Source organism: Trachurus japonicus, chromosome 22 (assembly GCF_045865225.1).
Source record: "Trachurus japonicus isolate A0001 chromosome 22, Traja_1.0".
Lineage (NCBI taxonomy): Eukaryota > Metazoa > Chordata > Actinopteri > Carangiformes > Carangidae > Trachurus > Trachurus japonicus.
In genome coordinates, this window is record NC_140928.1 from 1,593,199 (window position 1) to 1,605,779 (window position 12,581).

Below are 12,581 nucleotides of genomic sequence, written 5' to 3' on the forward strand. Positions count from 1 at the left end.
ACACAGAAACAAACTAGTTAAATGTACAAAATAAGCTACAACTGTCTAAAAGACTTCTCCACAGCATGAACAGGATGGAGGATGTGTCGGCGTCATGTCATACTGTCAGACTGTAGCAGCTGAAAATGTCCTGGAAAATGATTTCTTGAAAAGAGTGGGAACCCTGTCCAGGCTTCTAGTGTCTGAAAGGTTCAGGAACTCTGGGGGTGTGGTCTGTGTATTGAACCTCTCTGATTGGATGAAAACTCATTTCTGCATTTTACATGATGGTTTATTCAGTTCCAGCTGCAGCACACTAGTTTTTTTCTTGTTGTGCGTGTGGATTTGTTCGATTATTTTCCACCAGATATAAATAACAAATGTAACCTGATAAGATGCAGTATTCACAACATTGTGGGAGAAAGAAGTTACTATCTCTGTTACGTTGTTGTGTCTTATTGATAAGATGTGACCGGAACGCAGTGTTGTGATTCTTTTAGAGCTGCAACTAACGATTATTTTCATTATCGATCCATCTGTGGATCATTTAAACGATTAATCAATTAGTTGTTTGGTCAATAAAATGTTAAAAATGTTTAAAACCACCAGACGACGTCCTCAAATGTCTTGTTTTGTCCACAAACCAAAGAGAGACTCAGTTTATTGTCATAAAGGAACAAAGAAACCAGAAATATTCACATTGAAGAAGCTGGAATCAGAGAATCTGGACTTTTTTTCTTTAAAAAACGACTCAAACTGATTATTAGATTATCAGAATAGTTGATGATTAATTTTATTTAATATTGTTGCAGCTCTAAAATGGAGTTACCAGTAATGTAACTTGCAACGTAACTAGATACTTCTGAAATGGACAGAACAGTACCTTTTTAAAGGAGTAATCAGCCTAATTTAAATAGTTTTCCAGTCTAATCTGCCCAACGCTGCGTCTTGGTCCTTGTTTTTCATTGTGCATAATTAAAATAATAATGTTTGATATTCATCTTGGTTCTTGTGGTGTAATCTCTCTGCTCTCTGCCCCCCCCCCCCCAGGCGAGCCGTCATGGCGGACGTGGACCCCGACACGCTGCTGGAGTGGCTGCAGATGGGTCAGGGCGACGAGCGCGACATGCAGCTCATCGCTCTGGAGCAGCTCTGCATGCTGCTGCTCATGTCTGACAACGTCGACCGCTGCTTCGAGACGTGAGTCCGTTTCCATGGCTACCACGCTTTCACTAAATAGAAGAGATACACTGTTTTTGTTAAAGGTGTTTCCACTGGAAGGTGTTTTAGGAATCTGTTTTTACCAGGAGCACAGTGGTTTCTGCACGGTCTAAAAAAGTCTAAAACTTTAAAATCTAAATTTGAGGCCTTAAAAAGTCTTAAATAATTTTAGACAGGTGTTAATTTTCTCACCTTAAATGCTCAATAAAATGCTCCTGTGACATTTCTTTGTGCTTTATTGAATGTATTTTCAACTACAAACGAGTCCAACACACAACTTCTTTGGTACGTTTCTGTTTGTCGAGCTGTAGGTCTTAGATTTCATCCATAATGGTCTTTAAACCTGCAGATACTTTGAGTCGCTCCTTGACATAAGCGTCTTGCGTTTAATAACGGCGCTACTTTTTTCAGTAACAGTAATCCAAGAAGTTCCTGTTTCCTCCGTTATAACTCTGCTACTGTTACTAACAATAAAACGCTCCGTTACTTGACTCAAGAAGTCTCGTCTCTAAATAATAAAACACCTGTTCAAGTGGAGTTATACAGATTTTTTATTTTTCAGTTCATCAAACAAGTCGGAAAAAAGCCGTTTATCTGGAACTAACCAACTGACAGGCGGAGGGATACTGAGTGAGTTGGTTAGTTCCAGATGAACAGGATGTGTCATTTGTCATATTTGAGCATTTTATTTTAAAAAAAGTAACGCAATAGTTACTTTTCCTGGTAATAAGTTACTTTCATAGTGTAGAAATTCAGTTATTTTTGGGGAAATTAACTAGTAACTATAACTAATTACTTTTTAAAGTAATGTGCCCAAACACTGCTGCGTAACTATGGATACAAAAGTTCAGGATGAGCCAGGGTACATTCAACGATGTGGTCGAGATGAAACGAGTGTTTCCATGACTTTATATCATAATATAATTGTATATATGTGACCCGTTCTATCAAAATGAGTCGGATGTCACAACGTTCTATTTTTAGATAATCAGCTGATAACATGGAAAACCCATAGAAAATCAAAAAAAATTTTTTACCCTAATTTCAAAGCAATGACATTCAAAAACAATCTCCCAAAGTTTCACAGTCCAGATAATTGAGAAAAGGCACGAAAATGATGATTAAAGTTGACCTGCAACTTAAACCCTCTGAAAATGAGTGTTGCTTCGGTGCAAAACATGAAATATCTCCTGAACCGTTCATGATAGAGACGAGCTGTAAACTGCATCTGAATCGCAGGATTCTCCGCTTTCCGACGGTCATTGAATGTTGCCTCTATGACGAGCAGGGACGGGTACAGAAACAGATGCTAAACCGAGTAGCATTGAGGCTAACAGAGCGTAGCATCGAAGCTAACAGAGCGTAGCATCGATGCTAAACCGAACGTACACGCTTGCACATGTTTTGCAAAACATGACAACTTCTGAACCGTTTATGATAGAGACGAGCTGTAAAAAGCATCTGAATTGTGAGATTCTCTGCTTTCCGAGGGTCATTGAATGGTGCATCTATGACAACAAGGGACCGTATAGGTTGTGTGTAATCACGTGGTACAGGAACAGATGCCAGAGTCACTGGCAAAAACTTTAACTGCTATTTTCTCAGGTTTTAGAACAGAATAAGAGAGTAGGAGATCGTAATTCAAATGGCCACATCTAGAAAACCATCAAATGTATGACTCTGACTAGGGTGTCATTTTAAAGCTTATTTTCTAATCTTTCCATTGATACCAAAATCTCAACTTTGATATTTGGGTCACTGTGACTCATTTTGATGGATCGGGTCACATATTTAATCTGTATAATTCCACCAGCTGCCCCCCCCGGACCTTCCTGCCGGCGCTGTGTAAGATCTTCCTGGACGAGAGCGCCCCCGACAACGTGCTGGAGGTGACGGCGCGCGCCATCACCTACTACCTGGACGTGTCGGCCGAGTGCACGCGGCGCATCGTGGGCGTGGACGGGGCCATCAAGGCGCTGTGCAACCGGCTGGTGGTGGTGGAGCTCAACAACCGCACCAGCCGAGACCTGGCCGAGCAGTGTGTCAAGGTGAGGGGGGGGGGGGATAGATGGATAGATAGATAGATAGATAGGTAGATAGATAGATAGATAGGTAGATAGGTAGGTAGATAGATAGATAGATAGATAGATAGGTAGATAGGTAGGTAGATAGATAGATAGATAGATAGATAGATAGGTAGGTAGATAGATAGGTAGGTAGGTAGGTAGGTAGATAGATAGATAGATAGATAGATAGATAGATAGATAGATAGATAGGTAGGTAGGTAGGTAGGTAGATAGGTAGGTAGATAGATAGATAGGTAGGTAGGTAGGTAGGTAGGTAGATAGGTAGATAGATAGATAGGTAGATAGAAAGATAGGTAGATAGATAGATAGATAGATAGATAGGTAGGTAGGTAGGTAGGTAGATAGACAGAAAGATAGATAGATAGGTAGATAGATAGAAAGATAGATAGAAAGATAGATAGATAGATAGATAGATAGATAGATAGATAGATAGATAGATAGATAGATAGATAGATAGATAGATAGGTAGATAGATAGATAGATAGATAGATAGATAGATAGATAGATAGATAGATAGATAGGTAGATAGGTAGGTAGATAGATAGATAGATAGATAGATAGATAGGTAGGTAGATAGATAGGTAGGTAGGTAGGTAGGTAGATAGATAGATAGATAGATAGATAGGTAGATAGATAGATAGGTAGATAGATAGATAGATAGATAGATAGGTAGGTAGGTAGGTAGGTAGGTAGGTAGATAGATAGATAGAAAGATAGGTAGATGGATAGGTAGATAGATAGAAAGATAGGTAGATAGATAGGTAGATAGACAGAAAGATAGATAGATAGGTAGATAGATAGAAAGATAGATAGAAAGATAGATAGATAGATAGATAGATAGATAGATAGATAGATAGATAGATAGATAGATAGATAGATAGATAGATAGATAGATAGATAGATAGATAGATAGATAGGTAGATAGATAGATAGACTTTATTGATCTCAAGCTGGGAAATGACAGTGCAGCAGCAGCATTACACAGACACACAGTGACCATAACAACATATAGTATAAGAACATAAAGAATAAGAATATAAAAAAACAAACTATACATAATAATAAAATAGTAAAATAGCAATAGCAAATAAAATCAAATGTAATAGGGCTGGGACGATATGCTTTTCTCCCGATTCGATTCTTCTACGATTTTTTTTGGATGGCGATTCGATTTAAATTGCGATTCTACGATATTGCCGATTCTCTCTATGATTTTTAGTCTTTAGCATTTTTAACATTTATCTGCACACAAATACTGTAGGAGCCTATAAATGAACATACTCCATTATAAAGTGAACTTAAACCCTTTTCAAAACCTGGACTCTCTGTATGTAAAAAAGGCGAACAAATGCACATTGCACAATATTAAAAAAAAAATCAATTTAAAAATCGTCAAAAAAGATATCGCGATATAAATGTGAATCGATTTTTTCTCCCACCCCTAGAGGATGGATAGATAGATAGATAGATAGATAGATAGATAGATAGATAGATAGATAGATAGATAGATAGATAGATAGATAGATAGACTTTATTGATCCCAAGCTGGGAAATGACAGTGCAGCTGCAGCATGTTAGCCATTGAAATAGAAATGCTTCGTTGCACCATTGAAATTAGTGTGCTAAATAAATAAACTCAAACTCATTACACAGACACACAGTGACGATAACAACATAGTATAAGAATATAAAGAATAAGAATATAAAAAAACAAACAATACATAATAAAATAGCAATAGCAAATAAAATCAAATGTAATGTACAAAAGTATATACAACTGAATTGGTTGTATAAGTGCTGATCTTAGTGCAAAGTAAAAAATGTGCAGGGGAAGGAGAGAGGAAGCAGGAGAGAGGAGGAAGAACGAGGGAGGAGAGAGAGGAGGAAAGAGGGAAAGGAGGAAGGGGGAGAGAGAGGAGGAAGAGTTTTTTGGAGAAATTGTACTGTTTCTTTCTAGAATTGTTTTAGAAAAATTTTACCACTTTTTTTCTAGACATTTTTTGTAAAAAAAAAAAAAAAAAATTAATGAATTTTTGTGGTAAAAAAATGAAAAAAAGTGGTAAATTCTCAAAAAGCAAAAAAAAAAAGATTAGAAAAAAGTGGTAAAATTTCTCAAAAAATAATTCTAGAAAGAAGCAGTAAAATTTCTCCAAAAGTAGAAAAGAATTTAGAAAAAGTGGTAAAAAAAAAAAAGATTAGAAAATTCTTGAAAAAAGTGGTACGTTTGACTTCCTCCCGTCATCAGAGCTGCTGCAGATGTTTCCAGATGTTGACGTGTGTGTGTGTGTGTGTGTGTGTGCAGGTGCTGGAGCTGATCTGCACCCGTGAGTCGGGCGCCGTGTTCGAGGCCGGCGGGCTGAACTGCGTGCTGAGCTTCATCCGGGACAGCGGCCACCTGGTGCACAAGGACACGCTGCACTCGGCCATGGCCGTGGTGTCGCGGCTCTGCAGCAAGATGGAGCCTCAGGACTCGTCGCTGGAGACCTGCGTGGAGTCTCTGTCCAGCCTGCTCAAGCACGAGGACCACCAGGTAACCACGGAGACCGCCGCCGCCGCTGCTGCACAGAGAAGCATGTGTCTGCAGCAGGGATGTCACAGTTACTTGATTTCACAATAATTAATCGCGGTATTAAACTCCACAATTAATAGCAATTAAGAGCTACGCTACGGAGGCTCATTATGGGATTTCTTGGTTTCCCTCATCAAACTCATCAAATACACAATCCAACAACTCCACAACGCTCTGGTGGACAAGTTGTGAGCTGCACATTCACCACGCTATGAGATAATAACACAACGTTACCAGACAGAGTTGTTTTAGAGGGAAATACAGAGACTGTTGATGAAAAACTGTCCCTGAAGGCAACGTGCATCAGTTGTTTTGCATGAATTTCCCTCTAAAACAACTCTGTGTGGTAACGTTGTGTTATTATCTCATAGTGTGGTGAATGTGCAGCTCACAACTTGTCCACCAGAGCGTTGTGGAGTTGTTGGATTGTGTATTTGATGAGTTTGATGAGGGAAACCAAGAAATCCCATAATGAGCCTCCGTAGCGCAGCTCTGAGCAGCTCACGGCTCTGCTCCGCCGTTCTAAAAATAGCTTGCACCGACAATTAAAGGTAACGAACCTACTGCTATGACTATAGGGATTATGGCAATGGGCCAATTTGACAAAATGTTGAACTATCCCTTTAATATCAGGGTTCCTATGCAAGTATGGAAAGTATGGAAAAGTATGGAATTTGATTTTATACATTTCCAGGTCTGGAAAAGTATGGAAAATGGAAATTATTGCATGGAAATATATTTATCTTAATACTTATCTGGGTTTGGTCTTATCTGAAGTTATCTGGGTTAATTATTTTTGTATGCGCTATTGTACCTATAGCTCCAATCTCCTAGAAATTATTTGGTTACGGTACATAATGGCATACACATTCAGAATAATGAAAACAAATGATTAATTGCATGATTTTTTTAAATATAATGCACAACTATTTACTCAAATGTCACACATTATTTGCATTTTTTACCGAGAAGTCTGGAAACTCGGGTCTGGAAAAAGTATGGAATTTGGAAATTTCAAATGTGTAGGAACCCTGATATATTCTGTTTTATATTTCTTTCATGTGCTAATAAAATACAATACCATCTCCTCTCCTTCTGTCTCCTCCCCCCCCCCCCTCCCTCTCTGTCTCTCCTCTCTCCAGGTGTCGGACGGTGCCCTTCGCTGCTTCGCCTCGCTGGCCGACAGGTTCACGCGCCGCGGCGTGGACCCCGCCCCCCTGGCCAAACACGGCCTGACGGAGGAGCTGCTGTCCCGCATGGCGGCCGCCGGCGGCCCCGTGTCCGGCCCCGCCTCCTCCTGCAAGCCGGGCCGCGCCTCCACCGGCGCCGCGCCCCCCGCCCCCGACTCCAAGCTCAGCAACCAGGTGTCCACCATCGTCAGCCTGCTGTCCACGCTCTGCAGGGGCTCGCCGCTCGTCACGCACGTAGGTGGACGCACACACACACACACACACACACACACACACACACACAGAGCTGAGGTGAAGGTGAAGCAGCCAATCACAGACTCTCAAAAAGCAAACACCAGAAATACACAAATATTTGAGACTAAAGAACATTACCGGTACTTTTTTAGTTATTGTACGTTCAAATAAAGGGCAATGGTGTCAATTTTTGGAAATATTGTAGAGAAATTTCTGGAAAAAAGTAGAAAAAAATGTGATTTCTTGGTTCACAGTTATTGTCAAGAAAAACATCAGCATATCAAAGCATAGCTGTTACAGTCTTATAATTGTGTAATGTAAAAAAAAAATGCTGAAAACAAAACCTGCATGTATTTGTAAGAAAAAAAAAAAAAGAATAGTTTTTTCAAAAACAAGATTCTAGAAAAAAGTGGTAAAATTCTCCAAAACCTTAACCCTAGAAACATTTCTGGGAAAAATAAATAAGAATAATTTCTAAATTTTCAAGTTTATAAATTCTATAAAAAAATTTAAAATTAAAAAAAAAAAAGTTGTGGACCCCCTTGAACCCTCTCAAAGACCCCTGGGGGTCCCCGGACCTCACTTTGAGAACCACTGTTCTAAAACACAACGTCATGTACAGAGCTGTTACAGGAAGGAACTCATTGCCCAATAACATCAAAGTTAAGAGACCGTTTAATAAACTGTAAATTCAGACGGTGTAGTTCATTTTTCATCTACTTCCACATGAGCAACCAGTACATTTGCTGTTTTTTTTGTTTTGTTTTTAACACTCAAATAATCTGGAATGTGTCATTACAGGTATCAGGCCAAAGTGTGTGAGGATTAGGGATAGACTGATTATAATATTAAAACGCACTCCTTTGGCTCTAATGCAGCCGTCTCTCTGCCTGAAGTGACGACTCAATAATCGATTATTTAAATGAATCGTCAACTATTCTGATAATCTAATAATCAGTTTGAGTTGGGTTTTTATAAGAAAAAAAAGTCCAAATTCTCTGATTTCAGCTTCTTCAATGTGAATATTTCTGGTTTCTTTGTTCCTTTATGACAATAAACTGAGTCTCTCTTTGGTTTGTGGACAAAACAAGACATTAGAGGACGATGGCTGGTGGTTTGAGAAACACTGATTGATGTTTTTAGACATTTTATAACATTTTATTGACCAAACAACTAATCAATTAATCGTTTAAATAATAGACAGGTTAATCGATAATGAAAATAATGGTTAGTTGCAGCTCTAATGGACAATAAAATGGGAAATGTGCAATATCCTTAGGTGCAGTGTAAAGTATCTGATATTTATTGTTGTACAGTATATTGTCTTTTTACTCGGGGTGTGACGATACACTCATCTCACGAGAACGAGACGAGATTTAAAAGAAAACTGGTGGTTTGAGATGTTTTTAACATTTAATTATTTATCTCCCCCTCCCTCTCCTCCGGGTCAGGACCTGCTGCGCTCGGCGCTGCCTGACTCCATGGAGTCGGCGCTGGGTGGAGACGAGCGCTGCGTGTTGGACACGATGAGGCTGGTTGACCTGCTGCTGGTGCTGCTGTTCGAGGGGCGGAAGGCTCTGCCCAAGTCCACGGCCGGGTCGACCAGCCGCATCCCGGGGCTGCGGCGCCTCGACAGCTCTGGGGAGCGGTCGCACCGACAGCTCATCGACTGCATCCGCAGCAAAGACACGGACGCCCTGATCGACGCCATCGACACCGGAGGTGAGAGGTCACGCTGATGTCACGGTGATAATAATCAGGGTGTCCGCGGGGTCTTGAAAAGTATTAAAAGGTGATAAATCAATTTTGGGAAAATTAAGACCCTTAAAAAGTATAAAAAAATTATTTTCAGGACTTTATAAAGTCTTACATTTTGAAGGTATTTTTTCTGAATTAGCTGTCCAAGAGTTTGAGTCCTAAAAAACATTGTGAAAGTGTGAATTTACTCATTTTATTAAAAACCAAAGATGAACCGGTACATAAAAAAAGAAAAGAAGATTGTTGTTTTTGTTTTTTGAGAGTGGAGCAATGTTTTTTTTGTTTTGTTTTTTGATAAACTTTGCCTTTGATTTATTATCCCAGCCTATTTTGAATTCTGTTGTATCATAGTGGTCTCTAGTCTTTATCACAAACTAAAACTATTAGTACGTTAAAAGTGTCATTGATGTAAATGGTTACAGCTTGAAGTGGTGGTGAGGTGTTGAAAAATATTGAGAAGGTCTTGAAAAAGTCTTAAAAAGGTATTAAAATTAACTTCAAGATTCCTGTATAAACCCTGATAATAATAATAATAATAATAAACTTTATTTCTATAGCACCTTTCAAAACCAAGGTTACAAGGTGCTTCACAAAATACAAATACAATATCATAGAAAAAATAAAGCAATTAGAAAGTAAGAAAACATCATACAGAAAAACAGTGAACAGGCATAAGATAAAATAGTGGAAATGGATAAGACAATAGAGGAAAAAAAAAAAACTGATGTCACGCTGTTCACAAACCAGGGCTGGGGTTAGAAAATAAACAAGTTTCTGATTCATATCGATCTTCGTCTACATCGATTCATAAAAACCTTGCATCGATCTTTTTATTTCCTTTTTGTTCGTTTTAAATCCAGCGAGGTGCGCCGTTAGAAAAGAGAAGGAAGCTTTGTATGTTGCCTCCGAGATGTAGAATTTGTTTTATGGAAGAGAAACGCATTTCAGGACAGAACAGACATGAACAGTCTGTGATTTTCAGCCTCTTTTCATGTTTAATAGAAGGAGGGCGATAACCTGAGTTATCACCCATGACTCAACTGAAGAGTTGTGTGTCATGTTGAATAAATAAATAAATGTGCATTGATGCAGCAGCTTTAGGGTTAATGACTTCTAATGTATAATTCATATTTTCAGTAAAGCACCAGGTCAGACGTCGTTATGTTGCTGTGTTAGTTCTGTGGAAATCTCTTTTTATAACTGAGCAGAACTGGTGTTAAAACTGAAACATGAATGAATCAATTGATTGATTAAATCAGTATTGATACCCAGCCCTGTCTGGTTGTCATGGTGACTCCTGCTGCTTCTCCTCTGACCTCTGACCTCTGTCTCCGTGTCCTCAGCCTTCGAGGTGAACTTCATGGACGACGTTGGACAGACGCTGCTCAACTGGGCCTCGGCTTTCGGCACACAGGAAATGGTGAGGAGGACTACAAAATAAAAGTCTTTTTCTTTTTCTTTTTCTTTAAGCTGCTCGTCTCCGGTGAAGTGATCGATCCTTGTCCTCCTTCCTCTCCTCACCTTTTCTCCTTCTTTATTTAAATTCAAACAGTTGATTGAATTCCAGCATCAGTAAACGGTGACAACATTTACAGACAAAACAAAGAAAGAGAGAGAAAGAAAAATAGAAAGAAATACAGAAAAAGAGAAAGAAAGAAGTAAAAAGACAGAGAAAGGGGGTAGAAAGAAAGAATGAAAAACAAAAAGACAGAGAGAGAGGGGTAGATGGAAAGAAAGAAAGACAAAAAACAGATAAATACTGTAGATAAAGATAGAAAATAACATGGAGAAATAATAAAATTTGCAGTTTTAACAGCTGTTTTGTTTTGATGTTCTTTGATGTTTGATGAGAAGTTTGGTTTTTTGTTTTGAAAATTTACATTTCTGAGTAAATGAGCATCATCGTTCCCATTGGCTGCAGCGGGTGTGATGACATCACAGCCAATCAGAGCGTCTGTAGAGCAAATTAACTTACATTTCAACTCAATTTCTATTTTCAGTTCCGATAATAAAAGTATTTATTATCAGAACATCACAATACTCTGCTGTATTGAGCCTTTATTTCCTGTTTCACTGTGCAGACGATTGATTGGTTGGTTGGTTGATGTGATTCTGGAAACAGCTGGAAACACAGCAGAAGTGTGACATCATTTCCTGTGTGCTGTCAGTTCGACCAATCACGTTTCTCCTTGTCTTCGCTGCAGGTGGAGTTTCTATGTGAAAGAGGAGCGGACGTCAACAGAGGTCAAAGGTCGTCCTCACTACACTACGCTGCCTGCTTCGGACGCCCGCAAGTCGCCAAGGTAACACAACACACACACCTGGAGACGTGTGGTGTTCTCAGCATCTGATTGGTCGGTTCAGGCTCATGATACCTGTCTGTGTGTGTCTGTGTGTGTGTGCAGACTCTGCTGCGTCACGGAGCGAACCCCGACCTGAGGGACGAGGACGGGAAGACGCCTCTGGACAAGGCCAGAGAGAGAGGACACAGCGAGGTGGTCGCCATCCTGCAGTCGCCTGGTCAGTCTCTACTCTATTCTACTCTACTGGATTGATGATTGATTAATTGATTGAAGCATCATGCACGTGGTCTTCTAAGACACTAAACATTTAAATACAATAATTCAAGAACGTCTTGCGTGTCAGAACAAAATAAAACACAGAAAAGCTTCAAAATATACAGAACAATAAACAGTAATTAATGGTTTTATGTGAGATATAAAGTTTTCTGTCTCAGTGTCCAGGTTTTATCCATGAATCTAATCAAAGACCTAGATCTCCTGCTTAAAAAACCCAACAGTTTTTAACATTATATTATTTTATTTTCTTCTCTTATTCTGAAATTGTGTCATATAACTGTTACTGTTTTCTATTTATTATTATTTTACCTTATCATACATTTATTTAACTTAAGATTTATAGTCATGTATTTATACTGTTTTCTTACGTGATTCCTGATTATAAGTGTCACGATTATGTGCAGCTGTAATAAAGGAAAAAACACACAAAAAACTTAAGTTTGAAATATACAAAGAACAATGAAACGGAAAAAGTTCACGCAAAACAGCTTGTCTTAAACTTTATCAATCAATCAGACTTTATTTAGAGAGTGAAGAGACCAAATAAATTAGGACATGAGATGGATGGATGGAACTTTATTCATCCTGAAGGAAATTCTTCTGCCAGAATGCTCCAAAGGGAAATTTGCAAGGGAGATAAATAGAATACAAAGAGGAAGTATATGATAAAATATATCCTACAATGTCTAAGACAATAGAATATACGCTACAAGTGCTAGACATTGGTTAAATACTGTGCTACATAATTTGAGTGCAATACATAATTTAAAATGATATAATACTAATGCAAAATGCAAATCAATGTAAATCGATAAATTAAAAGGATAGGAAAAATAGCAATACAGTAAAACCAAACTTTATTTACATCACATTGCAAATTATGACTGAAAATCTGATTTAACTCAGGAAGAGAGAGAATATTTCACATCTTTATTAACGTGTGTGTGTGTGTGTGTGTGTGTGT

At 38.7% G+C, this 12,581-nt stretch overlaps 1 protein-coding gene across 1 annotated transcript in view; it reads left to right on the plus strand.

Annotated features, from left to right (window-relative positions):
- The window catches only part of hectd1 (HECT domain containing 1), a 72,861-nt gene that overhangs the window by 5,508 nt on the left and 54,772 nt on the right, over positions 1–12,581 (plus strand). Inside the window, exons 3-10 of the mRNA XM_085767934.1 lie at positions 1,030–1,179; positions 3,014–3,248; positions 5,590–5,817; positions 6,999–7,280; positions 8,732–9,002; positions 10,382–10,458; positions 11,243–11,341; positions 11,444–11,558. Of these exons, the coding sequence (XP_085624060.1) occupies positions 1,040–1,179; positions 3,014–3,248; positions 5,590–5,817; positions 6,999–7,280; positions 8,732–9,002; positions 10,382–10,458; positions 11,243–11,341; positions 11,444–11,558 (1,447 nt within the window). The 5' untranslated portion in view covers positions 1,030–1,039. The remainder of the gene's footprint in view (positions 1–1,029; positions 1,180–3,013; positions 3,249–5,589; positions 5,818–6,998; positions 7,281–8,731; positions 9,003–10,381; positions 10,459–11,242; positions 11,342–11,443; positions 11,559–12,581) is intronic.